This window comes from Barbus barbus (assembly GCF_936440315.1).
Source record: "Barbus barbus genome assembly, chromosome: 21".
Taxonomy (NCBI): domain Eukaryota; kingdom Metazoa; phylum Chordata; class Actinopteri; order Cypriniformes; family Cyprinidae; genus Barbus; species Barbus barbus.
The window spans coordinates 17,568,645-17,588,440 of NC_136749.1; the positions used below are offsets into that span (position 1 = coordinate 17,568,645).

Here is a 19,796-nt window from a genome sequence, read left to right on the forward strand (position 1 = left end):
ATCTCTGTCATTACTGCTTGGCTTGATTATCTCCTTATTTAGAAAACCATAAGCAGGGCAGCCAATAGTATCCACTGTAATTAATAATGCACGCAGGCAGACAGAAAGTGCTTTATTGTGTCTACTTTATTTTGCTGTTATAATGCGCTGCGTTTCTTTGTTCGTTTTTATCAGCTATATGAAGATCAGCTGCGGAATGGTCAACAATAAGACCCCCAGCCGCAGAGAGATCGGCATTATAATATCAGCCAAAGAAAGATAAGCAATATGAATGTCAGCCACAGAAAGCAATATTTCATCATCAGAGTATCAGACAGTGCTGGAGAAGTAGTAGGAGGGTCAATGACATGACCTTCTTATTTTATCTGAATCTATTTATTAAAAAATACTTTTGAATGCAATTCCATTTCATGCTTCCATTTCTTTGAACATATTATTTCTGAGTTACAATTCATTTTAATGTTGTTGTTTTTTCTGCCTAAAGTAAATATATCTCACATCTCAGTGTCAGCTGTTGGATATCATAATCCATGAAGAATAAACATTATTAAGAGTTTAGAATAATCTTTCATTAATATGTCTCAGAAAAAAGTGAAGCGAATGTAAATCTATAAAAGCGTAAGTACAAGTGAAATAAATCAGTAAAATATTGAAGCAAAGTAAATCAGTTTTGTTAAAATATTAATATGGATATTTTTGAAGTAATAATTTATGATTTTTTAGATTTTTATTTGTTTAACAATATATTTAATAGCTTTAATAAATTAAAACGGTTACCCTAGTGAAAATAAATGTACTAAAATGTATTTATTTTTTTATGTATGTATTTCATGCTACGTATACTACAAATACATTTACATATTTATGTACTTAATAAAAATACTTTGCAGTTGCACTTTTGTTGTACTAAACTGGTATATTTAAAGTCTGCAAAACTAATTTTATACTTAATGCACTTTAATTGTGCAGAAGTAGTGCTGAAGTCCAAATAAATATATACTTATGTATATTTGATTGTGCTAAAGTGGAACTATTGCAAGAATACTTCAGGTACACTTTAAATATCTGGCATTTAAAGACTGATTTTATTCAAAAATCAAACAATCCTCAACAATAGTGATATTAAAACACATTTTAGGCTTAATATTCAGAAATGTGCATTTTGCACAAGTACCACTCCAAATAAAGTTGAATTATAATTTTTATATGAGTAAGTTTCGAGGAATATGTCAGTAAATATGTTAATAGATTTGAACTATGCTTAGTATGAAATAAATGTTTAAAATATATTACGTTTTTACTAGGGTACACATAACATTTTTAAATTAATTCAATTTGGGACTTCACACATGTTTTATATTTTTTTTCCTTCTGATTTTTTTCTTTTCTCATCTTGGCCACTCTTATTTGTCCTAAGAATATCCACAGAAAGCACATAAAGACTTGTTGTTGACAACTAGACAACAGCTATCATAACAGTATGATTTATATTTGAAAATACACAGACCTATTGGGTATGTCTGTAATCTCACCATTTACACAATGATTACCACATTTTTTTGTAATTTTTGAATGTGAATGTTTTCTGAAAATAAATTTAACTTCAGACAAAATGTCTTCTAAGGGGACTGTTTTAGACCCCACTTCTCCTTGACTCTTTTTCTCTTTGTTACTCTCATTGATTTCTCTGAAGCTGTGCTTATCCAGAGCACAGCTTTTAGTTTAGCATTACGGTCTTGATCTTCCTTTAAGGTCTTTCAGCGTCACCTAGACAGTACTAGCAGCAGGCGTGCATAAAACTGAACAGGCACAACGCCGAAAGCCTCAAACTGTAGGAAAGGCCGTGTATACTAGGTCATGTGATTAGCTCAAATGAGCGAAATCCATCTGGCTTCTCTTACTGATGCTTATGAAGCTTTCATCTCATTTCTGCGCCAGTTGTGCTAAACTCTAGCCAAATGCACGAGTTTGCTTTTGTGGTAAATTGCAGATCTGATCTGTGCGTATGTGTGAGTTCGGAGACACACACACATGCTGTGCCACCCCTGTGAGGTATATTAAGCTGGTGAATAATTGGTTCATTTCCTGCATCTTGGGTTTTTCTCTGCAATCAATCGCCCCAAGCACATAGACTCTCAGCTATAGTTAGACACATCAGGGGGCTCAGAAAATGTGTGTGTATTATTCTGTTGTCTTTATGCTGTATTTTTTAGATATATTTTTATACATATACATGTGTGTGTTTGAGTGAGAGAGAGTGGGCCCCTGTGCAGGCCGTGTGAAGCCCATCTGGGTGTATGCTAGTGCAGTAGTCATCAGTCTGCCTGTAGCTGGGGCCAGATGGTCGTGCCTCTGCAAGCCACTCAGTAAGTACATCACAGATCCGGGCATGTGGGCCAACCGCTCCACTACATCTTACTTAAATAGTCCCTCTCTCGCTCTCTGGCTTCCTCTGTTCCCTCATCACTCTTTCTATGCACAGTATATATCACTATGATACTGATACATTAGCGTACATTAGGGAAAGCATTTGTAACCCACGATGCAAACACATCACATTTACAGTAAGCGCCACGCTCATTTCTCATCACTTCCTGTTTTGTAGTGTTCAGTGGGTTACTGAAGTTTGAGACCACACTGAAAATCTCAATTTAATCTGGAAATAAAGGTTTAGGATTTTGACTAATTTAAAAATAAAGAAATGCTATGATGTTAGATGAATGTAAAACATTTCAGATTCTACACAACTGTATTTTTTGGTATACACTATGTGAACTGCTTTGTACAGAAAAACGAGGACAAACCAAATACTAAGAACTTTGAAAAATGTCTCATTATTAAGACAATTGTTACGCTAAATTAGTAAAAAGCTTGCAAAAGTTGCATTTTCAGTAGTTGTCTCACATTTTTAATAGACATACAGTATTTACACTAGTATATACAGTATATATTTGTGACACTGGACCAAAAAACCAGTTATAAGTAGCATGGGTATATAGGCAAAATACACTGTATGTGTCAAAATGATCGATTTCTCTTTTATGCTAAAAATCATTAGGATATAAAGTAAAGATCATGTTCCATGAAGATATTTTGTAAATTTCCTACCAGAAATATATCAAAACTTAATTTTTGATTAGTAATATGCATTGATAATAACTTCAGTTTGACAACTTTAAAGGTTATTTTCTCAATATTTCAATTTTTTTCACCTTCAGATTCCAGATTTTCAAACAGTTGTATTTCGGCCAAATATTGTCCTATCCTAACAAACCATACATCAATGGAAAGCTTATTTATTTAGCATTGTATAAATGTTGTATGGTTTTGTGGTCCAGGGTCACATTTAGGGTTGGTGAGAATTGTACAATGTTTTAGAAAGACGTCTCTTATGTTCACCAAGTAGTATTTTTTTTGTATTTTTGTGGAAACCATGATACTTCTTTTTGAGTAAAAATCAGCATTTATTTGAAATATATATATATTATTTTTGTTTTATTTTTTATTTATTTATTTACAATCTAAAATGGAATGCATCCTTGAAGAATAAAGTTAATTAATTTAAAAAGAAATCTGACCAACCCCAAACTTTTGAACAGTAGTGTAGAAATATATGCAACTGAGGTATGTTCTGGACTCTTTCTTTTTATGTTTTCCTGTTTTCATCACCATCTCTCACCATGTTTCTCTCTTCTCTTTTTCATGCTCACACTGTTCAATATCTTCTTTTTGTAAAGCTCTGTCATAGATGGCGGCACAAATCTGCCTCTCTCATCTGAGGTCTAAGCTTTCAGGATGAGATTAGATCAGGTTTTGAAGAAATGACAGAAAATAAATCCAGTCAAGGTAGAACAAGCCACTGTGCTCATTGCTTTGATCCGGTCTGGAGATAATGGCCAGTTTTTTTTTTTTTTAATGCATTGAAGGGGATGATAATGTTATATGATTTTGGCAAGAGAAGCCATTGCCGTCTAGGAGATTCAGCTGGCTGACACAAACACACACACAAGCTGAAAAACACAAACACACAGAGGCAAATTACCAGGGAAATTAGGGGCAATTCTGGGCCCTCACCACTTAACCCAAAGCCAATGAAAGAGAGGGAGTGAAGGATGAAGAGAGGGAGCAGAGGCCTGAACCTGCTGTCCATGATGAAACAAGCCAGTGGAATTTAATTTCCCTCCGGTCAAGAGATGCCAATAAACACTATTGAATCCTGTTCCTGCCCTGACATGATAGGAATTTAATTTGAGACCCACAGGGATCTTTCTCTTTCTCTGTCTGTCTGCTGCACTGGAACACTGCCGCTCTCTCTGTTCTGGATGTTTGCACGGGCAGAGAAAGGAGGAGAGAAATGATTGAAATTCCTAGTCCGCATCTGAGAACACACACACACACACATGCGCCTTCACACACCACACAGGTTGGAAGGCATCTCACAACTCTACCCCTCAGACACCTGCACACTTGCATAGAAACTCCAGTGATGTAGCCTTGATCCGGCCCGTTCAAAGTTGCAAAGAATGTTTTGCTCTGGTATGATCTTGCGGAAAAAGTAAGCCATAGAATATCGAGTGACCAACTGCTTCTTTAAACATTACTGTATTATTATTTTTTAAGGGATGCACCATGGCTGATATTAAAATGCTATACTATTTTGTTTAAATTTATTAAAAACTAAAATAAATAATTTTAAGTGAGACAAGTGAATTTAAGCATTAGAATGCACACTATTAGTATCCATTTTGAAGTTTTCTTAAGATTACATTCAACATTCAATGCAGTTGTTTTGTCAGAAGCAAACAAGATAGATTTATAGTATCAATATTATTTGTTCTTCAGACATTCCTTTTTAAAAGAAAAGAAGCATCATGTTTTTGCAAAGTGACCCACATTTGGTTTTTGACCACCTCAATTGAACGGTTTTCCCCCTGGAGCCATATTGAAATACCAATATCTCTGGAACTGAACAATATAGGGCCTTAAAAATGAAGATGCCAAAAGGAAAGTTTCTTTAAACCCAATATCTAAAAGGGCATTAAGATATCTTTAATACGTTGTGAGTTATAGGCATACAAACTTTGGAGAAAAAAACGTTTCCCCATTTTTGAATAGTCACCAATGGCACATAATGCAACAAAGATTGCTCAAGTCAACAGATTTTACTAATAGACCTACCAATCTCTGTGTGGAAGTAACATTATGATGCTGCCATCTTTCTGAAGACACTTTTACTCCCTTGTAATTTGCCTCTAAATCTCAGGTGAAACTTGCCATTTTGACATTCCTCTACAAAACCGTGGGCTACTCTGTAAATATTCATCCATGGCATTTAATATTTTGTCTTTCATCACTATACATGTTTATCTTTCTTCCGAAAAAATATTAGCAAAATTTAAAAAAAAAATTAGCTGGGTTAAAAATTGCCAAGTTTCTGAAATCTGGTTGATTTGACATGGAATGACCCAGAATTTATTTTAGATAAAAAATGTTTTATAATATCAATAACATCAATTACATTGCCATTGATTTTTTGTTAATCTTACTGAGCTGAAACTTTTGAACCATGCTGTATATTGAATACTGCTCAATATAAAAGTACTCTAATATCAGCTGGTAACCAGAACGGAACAGATCTGGAACCCTTTAAACTTTCGTTTTCATTCATTCAAATATAAGACGAGTTAGTCTCAGCTGTTTCTGAATGGGCATTATGATTCAGAGGGTGCCCAGATGTGGAAGATGAAGTCGACAGGGGGTCACTGTGAACCAGGGGAGAATGTTTCAGCAGAAGGGAGTTCCTGCAGTTTAACAGTAGGAGAGCAGCAGACTCAAATTTCCCTTGATCTAGACACACCAGTCTGTCTGTCTGTCTGAGTATAACCAATTTGGCCTTATGATAGATATTGTGAAGTGTTATTCATTAACTGGGACTTTGCTCGCTCTGAATAATTCTCTTCACATATTCTTTGAGGACCAGAACTGATGTGACATTTCCTTGTCAAAGTTTTTAAAAACGCCTTTTGATTATCTCTCCTGTCTGAACACTCAAAATCAGACTAAAGATAAAACTTATTGGCTTATGGAAATTCTTCTCTTTTTAATACACATGAAGACATGAAACATTTCAAACGGTACAAGCAATCAGTGTCTGTGCCAGAAAGGGATAGGGGAGTTAGGAGAAAAAGGGTGAGAGACATTATTGTTTAATTACCATGGAACTGACATGGAAAACAGACCGAATTTAAAAGGCGCTCAGTAATATTTCAGTCCAGGTGTTTGTACTTGTGCGTGAGGGAGAGAAAGTGAAAGAGAATTTGTTTTAATGGGTGAACCGCTAGACCCCGCGCTCTGTTCGCTGTCAAGCTGTGTTTAATGTGCTGAATGTGAGAGCTGTTAAGGTCAGTGAGCAGGCAGAGAAAAGCCTCTCTCTCTTTCTGTAACGGGGGATTAAAGTGGGAGATCTAAGTAGTTGTTTTATGGATGTGGGTGTCACCTTGCTCTCTTCTCCTCTACAAAGGTTGAATAGTGCCGCTTTGAACCCCCCCCCCCCCCATTCTCCGTCAGTTCAACCCACGACACCCCTAATTAGACCTTCAGCTCCACCTCCATCCGGCCTCACATCTCTCCGCACGTGCTCTCGTTCCATATTCACTTATTCAGAACCAGCTTTCATCACACTTCTTTATTATGGGCACTTAGCGATCAATGTAGTTGGCACCTGTGAATGACATTCTTGGAAATGCTCAAAAATTAGGCAAAATTTGTAGTAATGTGAGATCTCCTGCTGTACCATTGCGTTTATTCCGGGCTGGGAATAATATTGGGGGTTTTCAAGTAGCAGAAGCAATGGTTTTTAAAGCCGAGCGAATGAGTTCACAGATCTGAGAGGAAGCTCATAGAGTTAGATGCTTGTGGAGAATTCTGAGAAGGAGAGAAGCAGCGTCATATCAGCCTGTCTCGCACATCTACAGCCTCCTGGCCGCACATGAGCATCTTTGCAGGGGTTGCACGCTTTGGAGAGCCGCAGTCTTCCAACACGTGGCATCAAACAGTGCAGTGTTACTGTGGAATATTATTGTTCTTTATGTGTGTGTAGCATGGTACAATATAAAAATGACCAATATAAGCAGGCCTATGCAAAAATTGCTATTAAATCAATGGAATCGTTCGTGAGAATAATGACTCATTCATCATTCGTTTCTGGAAGGATGATTCTGCACTGATTCACACACACTTTCCGAATGTCAAGCGCAGGTAGAGTTGGGTTAATAAACCTTAATGGCATCACAAATATCTCACAAAAAATCTCTCTCTTTTTCTAAGTAGAAAATTCTAAGAATTTTAATTTTATCATTGGCGAAATTGCTGAACTGTATCATGTTGCAGCATTTCCTGCCATACTGCAAAACATTTTGTTACTTAAAGCAAATGTTAACTGCAATAAAACAAAAATAAAATAAAATATACAAACCTAAACTTAATTAAACTTTAATTTCAGCTAGTTAACAATGCAGCATTTTTCCTTTTCATTTAGTTTAACTTGATGTACTAAAATAACTAAAACTAAAACGGAAATAAACTATACAGAACTAAAACTAATAAAAATGACACAAAACAAAGCACTTTAACTAAAATATTTCCAAATATACTGTATCTCAGTGCTGCTAAAATAACATTACAATGTAGCTTTTCGTTTAATTTTTTCCAAAAATTGGATGGTTTTGTTCATGCAAAATGCCCTTCTGTTTGATCTGTAACAATTTACTGTAATCTCATTTTCCAGACAAAGATAAAAGACTTGACACTTGATTTTCCATGTCTCGTGTAAGAAAATATGTCAGTGCACAAATTGGTATGAGTGGACTAAATGTGACAAAACCTCATTTTAGGGAGGTATTTTCTTTTAATTGTAAACATGCATAAAGTTTTCTGTTAGGTTACAGTATTTATATCAAGCTGTGTATAAAAACAGCAAAAGTCTACGGAATGTCCTCATTTACTGTATAAATAACAAGTAAACATGTTTGTGTGTGTCTTCACAGATCTAAAGACCTTACTTATTTGTGTCTCCAGTTGTATGTTTTAATTATTTAAAACATAAATTCAATTGCTTGTCAGTTGAAAAAGGACATGATTGGCTTTCAAACAAGTAGCATAATGGTATAAATGGAATAAGAGCAATACCAAGACTATGAGAAAGAATGAGAGACTAAATGACTGAGAGTGCGCATTTAAATTGCTTTGATTTGTAAGAGAGAGTGTTTTTAGCTCTCCAGAAAGCAGCATTAAAAGATAACCTAGAAATGCTCCATCAATTTATTTGCCTGTGCTGTTACAAAACACCTACATTTGCAAAAGTAGGTTCAGGAGTAAAGCAGACACAGTAGTGGCATGGCATGCATACATGGAAACGTTCAATACAAAGGAAACTACTAATGCATATTGGCTGCTACTACAGTATATGACTCTCTTTGATAAGATTCATCCTTGCTGTTGAATTTAACTTGTTTAAGCTAATGGAGATCAAACTTGCGGTCCTGGTGCATCCTGGGAACATGATGTTGTGTTTGTGGCAGAGGGCAGGTGGTTGCCAGATCACTCAGCCAATGTTCTGCCTTTTGCATCCCCATGACTGGGTCTGTCTGGTGTGGGTGGTGAGTAAGAGCAGAACACGTGTAACTAATTCTGATGCAAAACGCATCCAAAAGCAATTAAGAGTTAACATCTGTTGTTTTGAGTCTCAGGGACGGGGTGCATGTTAAAATGACAGATGTACAGAGTGGCTCTTCTCAGCTCTCTCGCTCTATCGTTTCACTCCACCACACATCTGTGAGACTAAATTTAGGGTTACATTTTAAAGGGGGGCTGTGGGGGTGATGAATTTTGGGAATGAGTTGTAAAGCCCTAGGGGGAATATCATTTGTAGGGATGTAAAACAAAACAACACATTTTAAAAAAAGACTTGTTGGTAGGTTGCCTGAATGACTACTTAACTTTAAGCCCTGTATAATAAGACTGTTTTCAGGTTCACATCATGACTGGATGCATTTTTAGGGAGGTTTAACATAAGACATATTTGTTTCAAAACAGCTACATGGAACACAACAAAATGCAGAATGCATTTTCTAAAGTTGGACTTTTAAATGACACACCATTTCAAAAACACAATTTACATGAAGAGAAGCTTGGTGTGAGACATGTCACAATGATTTAGTGTATTATAAACAGCGGTGCACATACGTTTTTCAGCCTGGTTCTCAAAAGAGCACCTGGAGATTTGGGTTGGTCCTCACACTGCGGATAGTGTGACCCAATAAATATAACTATAAAAAATTAATAATAGTGATAATAATATTATTGCACTTTATTTATTTAGTGTGGTAATACTATTATATTTTAAAATAAAAAGAGGGTATTAAATAAAAATACAATTATTTTGTAGCAAACTTAAAAATAAAATGCTAATATTTATGATTATTATTTCAATATGAATTTTTATCATTTTCAAACTTAAGATCAGCAAGCTTTTATTTTGGTGAGTTGCCGGCAAGTATGTGCTGCCGATTGAAGAGCGTCAGTGAATGAAATTGTTTTTCACTGTGCTTTGAAAATGGCAGCGGATAGCCTAGATTTATACTTTCAGTTTGAATAGAAATCGTATAAATTATTACAGTTTGTCAATCTAAAATACCCTAGTACATTAAAAACAAACTTGTCACTGCACAAATGAGAAGTCTGAACTTCATTTTTTATTTTGGTCGCGCATACACACCTGCGTCGATTTATGTGCACCTCTGATTATGAAGGAAAATGAATGTAAAAACATTCAAAAAGGTTTTTACTGCACACACATACAATAAAGTACTAAAGCTGCTTTTTCTTATATTATCTTATGCTCTATTACCTTATTTTTATTCTTAGATATTGTTACATACCAATTTATATTATATTATATTATATTATACTATATTTTATACATCAGCTCTTTCTGGTCCTCAAATCTGATTGGCTGACAAGAATGTGATATTAGAGTCCAACAGAACTCCCAACAGCCATTTCACCGTTTGTATCACCCTGCTTGCAATATTTCTCACAGCAACTGTCATGGCGGATGCCCTAATATAATTAATATAATATAATATAGTATATATTAGATTATTGAAAAAAAAAAACATGCTGTTTAACATGCAATGGTCTTTGAATCTTTGAATAATTAAAAAAATAAAAAATTCAGAAGCTGTTTTCACAGTCTTGAGTGTCAGATGATCCTTCATAAATCATTGTAATATGATGATTTGGTGGTATAGAAACATGTCTTATTAATAGCAATGTTGAAAGCAGTTGTTCTGCTTAATATTTTCTGAAAACTGTGCTATATGTTTTGAAAAGACTGAATAAATAGTTCAAAAGACCAGCAATTATTTTAAATATAAATCCTTTTTAACATAAATGTCTTTACTGTCACTTTTGATAAATTAATCCAAAAATTGTGCGTGTGTGTGTGTGTGTGTGTGCGTGTCCCTATTTTAAATACCAAGTGTAGCAACCAGAGTGTCAGCAGTCAATCATGATGTTCTTTTGCTTTGACATCTCGTCTCTCCTCGCGGATGGACTCTGTGAGCAGAAAAGTGTGCCTCAAATCTCTGATGGCCTATTAACTGAATCACATCCTCCTCATTCATGATCCACTCCCACGCGCTGCAGGGCCGTGTGATGCAGAGTCCCTCTGGCCAATTATGAGGCACATGATCAGTATTAGTGTCACAATTACTTCAACTTTCTCTGTGTAGAAGCTTGTTAACAAGCTCTATTAAACTGTTGCAGTCCTATGCTGCATAAGAATTCTCCTTTTTCAGTCGACACCATCTCAAAAGTGAGTCCTAGATCAGATGCTCTGTCAAACGTAAAAAGTGTGTAGTGTTAAAGAGCTGCTATACACAATGACCTTTTCCACCTTGTTTTCCTGTAGTAAATTTTGAGCGGTGCTGTCTGTGTGTCATAATGGGAAAGCTCTGATGTACTCTTTGCTTATGTGTGTCTGTGTGTACCGGCGCAGTCTGCACAATGTGTTTGTATGGCTGATGTCGCTCCCTGAGGTCTGTATAAGCAGACTTTTGATACTGAATTAATCGCAGGAGCCTTTGAAGTTACCGGCTAGCTGAATCTCATGTGAAGTTTGCAACAAAAAAAGAGATGATGTTCCCTAGAGGAAGAGTTTAGGCCTGTACCGTGTGTGTGTGTGTGTGTGTGTGTGCACTTTTTCAATCTTAATTCTGAGATCTTAAAGAGATTCACATAAAAATTTTAATTCTGTCATGATTTACTCGCCCTCATGTCGTTTCAAACCCACGAGTCTTTGGTTAATTTTTGAAACACAAATGAAGATAGTTTTGAAGATGAAGATAGGCCCCTAAGTGGTTAAGAACCATGTAAAAGTCATTTTTAAGTGGTTAAGAACCATTAGTGCTAGTCTTATCACAATGAGCAGTTTAGTTTGTTAATTCATCCTGCGACCAATATGAACTGATGACCATGTTGTCATAGGAACCCATGCTCAGATTCAAGTGTTGTTGGTGCGAAACTATTACAAAATATTGCAAAATATTAACCATTTAAAAACATTCTTTGATGGCTGGGTTGTTTGATTTCATCAGGTTCTTTTAGCCTGTCAGGGACAGTCTTGATGATCAAATTCAACTAGGATAAGACAGTCTAAAAATAAAACTGCTTAATTGATGTACCGTTCATGTACAATTATTTCCTTTTGTGGTTTTAAACAGTTAGTGAAATCATTTATTCTTAAGAAAGGACTGTGTGATTGTCAAGTGTAGTTGTTTAATGAAATTATAGCATCTACATGCATAACCAATTCTCTCTCTTTGTCTCTCTCGTTTTTTTAGGACTACGCTAAGAATGAGAAAGCCATTGCAAAAGCCCTGGGGGATTTGAAGGCCAACTTCTATTGTGAACTATGCGACAAGCAGTACCATAAACATCAGGAGTTTGATAACCACATCAACTCATATGACCACGCACATAAACAGGTAAACTTCAGCAACAGGTGGTGGAGCTGATTAGATGGAGAAGCAGGAAAAAAGAATGCAGAAATGAAAGGAATAGGGATTTAACTCTTCCCCTACAGTCTACAAAACCATTACTACCGTCAGTAGAGTGTCTCTGAACATAATATGCATAGAAATGATGGTGTGCTTGGTCAAACACAATAGTTCCTCCAAATAGTCTCCAGGTGATTCTTGTGTCTACAGTCTACTTTGTGTCCCCCAGCCAATAATGACACGCAAATTATAGTCAGTCATCTTAACTGTTAGAGTAACTGTTTATTTATATGCTCAAAACATAAACACTATATTTGGAAAAAAATTTGCAAAGTACATTACTAATCTTCCCTCAGGTAGTCTCTTGAGTCGGTTGAGCTGTGTGTGTTCTGGTAACTGATATCATGTCGGCGCAGGTGTTTCACCCGCAAAGAGTTTGTGTTGTGTTTACAAAAAGTAACTAAAAATATTTGCACCTATAATTATTGCAGATAGTTCTAAAGTTCTAACAGCTTCCAGGAGCACAAATAATGCACCTTTTCTATTATAATCAACATTCATGGGGAAGTCGTGGCCTAATGGTTAGAGAGTCGGACTTGTAATCCGAAGGTTGCGGGTTCGAGTCTCCGGCCGGCAGGAATTGTAGGTGGGGGGAGTGAATGTCCAGCGCTCTCTCCACCCTCAATACCACGACTGAGGTGCCCTTGAGCAAGGCACCGAACCCCCAACTGCTCCCCGGGCGCTGCAGCATGGCTGCCCACTGCTCCGGGTGTGTGTTCACGGTGTGTGTGTGTTCACTGCTGTGTGTGTGCACGTTGGATGGGTTAAATGCAGAGCACGAATTCCGAGTATGGGTCACCATACTTGGCTGAATGTCACTTCACTCACTTCACTTCTGAGTCAGTCTAACAGGCAAAGGAAGTGCAAATAGACAGCTGTATGGTTTCATGGCCCATTTGCCATCTGCTTAAAATGAACAATTGATACCAGTGATACCAATATAAGTATTGAGTGTAGGATATCAGAGACTAAATCAGACAATTTTAAGATGCGTCAGGACACTGAAACATGAGAAGCTGAGATTCCAGAAAGAGAGGCTCCAAGAAACAGGACGTCATAAATCTAGTTTGGGGCAAGCAACTCCCAACTAGCAAGCCTTTTTCACCAAACAACTTACAACACTGAGTACAAAGAAACACTTATTGATAATTCCAATTCAAGAAGGAGACTGTCAAATTTGTTGCAAATAATCAAGACTGAGGGTCAAAGAGATGGCCATCACGGGTTCCACGATTGTATTCACAAGCTTCCTTAGACTGACTTCTCCCCCACATAGAAGACAAACCAACATTCCTGTCTAAAGAACATTCCTTCGTTCTCCTTAGAACTATACAAAGACTTTATTTTCCATATGCACATAAAATCATCCTAAAAGGACATTTTTATGTTGTACCCACATATCATGTTTTAATCAAATAATATGTATGTCTTTTTAATCATTATTGAATAGCTCGAGCCTTAAAGATAAATATTGCATATTTAGTATGTATGAGCTCGAAAATCCATGATGTGAATGTTTCTTCCAATCAATTCTTTGTCAAAGGCATCATAGTCTTATTATGAAATCATGTTCAAAAAGGTATACTTGGCCAAAGCTTGTAAAATTCGGACCATGTGACTGATAACAGGCTGATTTATGAGGTGAAGAACACACCCTAGCTAAGCAAGGACAATACCTAATTGGTCAATACGTGCAGATGGGACGGTCCAGAAGCTGAGTTTAAAACCTCAGGACATCCCATTCTTTCTCTCTCTCTTACATCTCTCTTGTCTCTGACTCTCGGACCCTTGTCCCTCTCACCGCGTGCGTGCTGCTCTTTGAGCATGCTCTGGCCCACGTGCCATAATGAGAAGGAAAACAACTTAGTCTCATTACATCATTTTATTCTTTTACTTTAGTTTATTTTCTTTCCGTGGAGTTTCGTGTTAATGTAAGTTGATACAAGTCCAGCGTCGACTGCACTTCTTCAAACGTCCAGCAAGCCAACGCCCAAGAGACATCACTTCAAAGACTACTGAACTTCCAGCTAATCAGACACTTCGGGGAACCCCCCCTGTCTGCAACGAGGACACAACCCGTTACACAGGCAAAACCAGCAACACACCTCCAGATTCTAACAGGTTCTAATTGGTGTATTTAATATAAATTTTAGCCTCATTGAGAAACTCAAAGCGAGGGTTAAATAAGTGATTGATGGTTGTTCAGGTCTATTGCTGTAAACTTGGGATTTCACGTTTCATTCTCTTAAACTCATCCTTTCCTCACTCTTTCTCTTTCTGCAACGTGTGAATGTGTGAATGCTTGTGTTCATGTGTTAGATTAGTTTATGTCTTAGGTTTATATAAATAAAATCTGATTTATATTTTAAAAGAGAAGTATCTTGTGTTTTCTGCTCACAAGTTAATGCCTTAATCTGTCGATTTCGTTACTGTGCTATTTAATAGTGTTTTCACTATATTTGGGATTTTAATATCCAGTGCAGAGTTTGTTATACGGCTCGTTCAGTGAATCGCCGTAACACTGATTCTGTTCGAATCCCTATAAAATCATAAATGATTCCCTTTGAGCTAAATTAAACTATTTGTTTAAATTACGTATTAATATTATAATGTAATTAACCCTACATTTTTTATTGGTGGAGGTTAATATTATATGTAATAACCTTACATATTGGTGGAGAATGTGCGGGCAGATTAATCTAAATTGTGAGCATAAACCGAGTTATTTAATCTTTTTCTGTTGCCGCGGATGAGAGACGAGACTATAGTGTGTGTGTGTGTGCGCGTGCGCGTGAGTGACGTCAGCTGCGCGCGCCCCGCTTGAATGAATGAAGACAGCAAAAGGGCTTCTCAAACTGCAGTAAGTGAACTTAAAGTTAACATCTGAGATCGTACAATAAGGTCGAAATTGAGCGTGTTCCTCTCTTTCTGTAATGCCTTTTATTTATAGTTGAAGTGATGTCCTGCGGGTTCCAGGTCAGTCAGTAGCTATTCTCCTGAATCTCAGTCTGTTAGCAGAACGAAGCTAAACTGCAGTGATTTAAACGGGAAATAAATCAGTGGATAAAGAATAGTTTTGAGCGTGTTCCTCAATCCTATTTATCAGAGCCATTATTATTCATAGTTTGATTAGCAGTGCGTGTTCCATTGTTAAATCATCTATGACTCCCTCAGTTAAACATTAGACAATAACGCTTGTCTGTTTGTGTAACTGTTCACTAAGTGAAGTTAATCTCGCTCAACACCGCGTGTGTCCGGGAGATTTTAATGGGAGTTTTAAAAGCTTTATCAAGTAAAGTTTAACTTTGAAGCAACAGCGAAGAAAACCTGTTGTGTTTGTGTCCAGAGAAACTGGCACGGCTTCTGATACAGTACTGCTTCCCTGCAGCAACAAGCTGCTATTTTAATAAGTTTAACTCTGAACGAACTGAGAGTTTAAGCGCCACATCGCAGAACAACTAAAAGCGGTGTTGTTTATTTGTACAGTGTTGAAATGCGCTGACATTTCATGTAACATGCTTAACTGTACAGGCAATGCAACGTTTGTTTTGGTTTCCACAGTTACGATCGTGACACGGAAGTCTTAACCTACTTCCGGAGCAACTTTGTACTGCGCACGCGCAGCACATCGATGCTGATGTAAACAAACTCGATGCTGTTGCTAAGCTAACGAAACGGTTGTTTACCTGGTACAAGTCTATGCTAAAGATTAGCCTCAAAGGTTAGCAGTTAGCATTAACCTCCGGTGGTTTAATACAGTGTGTGTGTTTGGAAAGCTAAAGTGATTTAACCCTTTAAACACCTCTCAACTAATAGACTTGTTGGTCTTTCTATTTCTTATTTCTCTAATTTCTCACTTCTTACCACTTATTTGCATTTTACTAGAAAGGGAAATACTAGTTCACAATTATTAATTGTGCCAAATTCAAAATTTAATTAAAACATTAAATTTATTTGGAATCATTCAAATTTCCCTCAGATCATTTCATATGATCAATACTTCTAGTATTCTCTTCTGGGCCTAATCATTTTAGATACAAATAAGTCTTGAACTTGGAACGTTTAAGTAAACTTATTCTATCTAATCGATTTATTACCCATATTAATAGATTCTATTCAGACTTATACTCACTCATTACTTTATTGCGTTTTATTCCCTCATTCTTCCTGTTTTGGTTATAGACTTAGCCACTATTTTCTATTTTTATTTACTGATTTTCTCCTTTATTTAATTTCAATTTCACTTTGTCTCACCTGAGCCTTAATAGGAGACCGTGTTATCCGTCACTACGAGTTCAAATAAATTTAAGAGACAAATCTCTTGCACCCAAAATTTTATTTTTGTTGATTAGTTGTGGAGCAACTGACAACAACTCGTAGTCGGGCATAACTGCTTGCTAGTGGACCCGATCCACTCGATTTACTGTCTCTTTCTCTTCTCTCCTGTTCTCTCCTGCTTTCTTTCATCTTCACTTTTCACATTTGTGGGGACCTGTAAGAACCATCAATCAATTCTAAGTGAATGAGATACACAAGCTTGTCAAAAGGACTAATCATCTTTACGAATTTGATTGTAATCGTTCTTCCTAACCTCCCTACATTAAAAACGCAATCAAAATTTTAACATCTCATGCAACGCTGAGATCAATTTTAATAGAGACGTTTTGAGCAACCGTTGCCTTTGCAGCCTCCCTGGTGAGCGGTCCAACTGTAAGGTGTACGTTGTCAATCCTGTCAGACTAAAAAGAGATATCAGAATTATTATTATATTCATCTGTCGAGAACAGAGATTTAATAATATTGTTTGCCTCTTGATAACATTTAATTGAAAAAAATAAAATAAATAATTTCTCATTTGAAAAAAAAGGGAATTGTTTATTTTAATTGAATTTGCTTTTCACCTGTTTCTCTCTTTCCCCTCTTCCTCATTAGAGTGACGAAGTCTTCACATCTTTAGTCTACCACCTAGACACTGCGACCAACACAGTCGTCACCACCACACTACATTAGTGGTTCAAAATCACTGACACAACACTTAGTTGCCTCACCTACACATAGGCTTTTACTCCACACAGATCTGTCAGTCTCTCTTCTCCCTAGCGTGCCAACATGCCGCAGACTGCAAACCCCTTTGCACAAGGGGAAGATGGGAACACTTGGCTGAGAGCCACGACAGACAGCCTCACCCCCAAGACCCTTGAACTGTTATTATTTTTAATAATAATCTTAAGCCTGAGAAGATTCCTGACACAAGATTCAAGCCAGAACATCAACCACGAGGAGCTAGTCAAAATCGCCAGCTCTCTAAGCTATGCCTTCACAACCCAGCTGAAACTGAGCGACAAGCACGTCACCCACCTTCAAGAGGAGCTGACATGTGTTCAACGCCGCATAGACAAGCTGGAAGTGAAAGTTCAAGATCAACACAAAGCACCCAACGAAAGGGAGCAGGAATCAACGGAACAAGTTAAGGAGCTCCAAGCAGCCCTGACAGCAGCTCAGCTCGACCAACAACATGCAAAGGCTGCCCAGAAAGACCTGGTAAACAGACTCCAGTATGCTGAACAGCTCCTAGAGAAAGCCAAGCATGACATCAGCGACAAGAATGCTGAAATCAGTGCCTTCAAAGACCACCTTGAAAGGTACAGTTCTGAAATAGACACTCTGACCCAACAACTAGACGATACCAACGATCAGCTCTACATGGTCAGAAAAGAACTTAAACATGCTGATGAGCAGAAACAAGAGCCAAGACGAGAGAAACAGCTCTCAGCCTCACCTCTGCTGAGCAGAGCAGAGTCCCACATCCAAGAACTGGTATACAGCGAAAGAAGCGAAGAGCCACAACCCAAAACCTCACCTGCCTTCGCCACAGAACTCTTTCCTGTCAACGAAAGAAAACCTCCCATCCAAGCAGACCTCGGAGCTGCACATGGGATGACCATCAAAGACCTCGACAAGCTGTCTAAAAACATCAGCAAGTTCAACCCGAACTCCACAGAGGGCCACACCATCCAGGCCCATCTTCAAGATATCGACTTCTATCTGGAAATGAGACCTCATGTGACTGACAGAGACAGGTTATACCTCCTTAGAGCCACATCCAGTTCTGAGGTACGAAACTTTCTAGATCGACAGCCCAGTCGAACGAAGTCAGACTACCAGCTACTTCGTGAAGTCCTGATTAAAGAGTTTACAGACTATGAATCTGAACATGGACTTTTAACTGCCTTAGAAACCAAACAAGGTCGACAAGAGGCTCCACAAGCTTACTACAACCGACTCCGACAAGCCTACTTCGGTGCACACAACGAACCTGACCTTGAAGAGGATGTGAACTTCAAAAGCCTCTTCCTAAGAAATCTGCACCCTGGAGTCAGCCACCATCTAGGCGTCATGGCCTGTCCAGGCTCCATGACCATCCAACAGTTGCGTGACCTAACACAGAAGGCCTACAACAAGCAGAAGATGGCCTCAAAGAAAGGTAACACAACCTCCACTCTCTTGAACTCTGTCAACAAAGACTCAAGCTTTGCACTGGACGACACCCAGTTGCATCACAACACCAGAGTCCTCCATCAAGAGCACAGAGAACGTGACCCCCATGTCCACGACAGCTATCAGCCCAACCGCTGGAAAAATCCATGGGACCAGCCACGCTTCTCAAGAAACCACAACAACTGGAAACCTAACCAGACATCCAAAGGTAATCGCCGGACTCATCCAAGAGCGACTCGTGTGGGTAAGCAACAACGAAACCCACCTCAGCACCACTCAGACATGCACAGCGCTGAGTATGCACAAGAGCAAGACAGCTTACCATCAGAAGACATGGAACAAGTCATGAAACAACTGAAAGAGTTCCTTCAAGATAAGCTGAACATGGATGACTACAAAATTGAGTCATGCTCGCTGTGACCAGCGACAGAACGGAAGGCCGGTGATCACATGGTACAACACCATATCAGAGATGACAAGCACCTGTTCAACAACCACCCAGAATGAACAAGTCTCTCACGGCCAACCACTGATGAAAACTGAGGTACCAGAGAACATCACCTCAGTCACCCATCACTCACTAGCAAACTGCTAAATGAACTAAAACTTCAAGAACCACATTCACGTCTGTGCAACAGCAACCACCAAAGCACAGAAGGTCAGAACGTCTGCCACATCCAGAAGGCAGCACAAGAGGAATGCAACATAGGAGACGAAGTTTGCATCCCAGCTTCACACAGCCATGCCAAACTACCTCTGACTGTCTGCTTAAGAACTTCCTGCCTTGCTGGACTGACCCCCATTAGATCATGGACACGCCCTCATCCACGCCAAGGATGCAGAGAGCCAGTCTTCACTGACATACCAGAAAAGGGGGAAGACAACACAGACTGAAACAGATCTGACCACACCTACACTACACCACTAACACACATAACATTACCTATACCCAGAGGTAACCACATCTACTGATAACACATTCCACAAACATATTCTTCTCACAAGTAGAATATACCAATTGGAGCATAACAAAGTTACATACACCACCATGAAGAAACATGCAGCTATCCTCACAATAGGTAGAACACCTGACACTAAGTTAAGGTACATTACTTCCTAGCTGCACATGACATCCTAGCTCAACATAAGTTGCAAACCACTCTAGGAAAACCCACAGCA

The 19,796-nt window shown here is 38.0% G+C and overlaps 1 protein-coding gene across 1 annotated transcript in view; it reads left to right on the plus strand.

The window, feature by feature from the left end:
- Positions 1-19,796, plus strand: part of LOC306887621 (zinc finger protein 804B-like) — a gene marked incomplete at both ends in the record, with an annotated part of 99,804 nt that overhangs the window by 59,729 nt on the left and 20,279 nt on the right. The window contains one exon of the mRNA XM_079445509.1: positions 11,904-12,047. Coding sequence (XP_079301635.1) covers positions 11,904-12,047 — 144 coding nt within the window. The remainder of the gene's footprint in view (positions 1-11,903; positions 12,048-19,796) is intronic.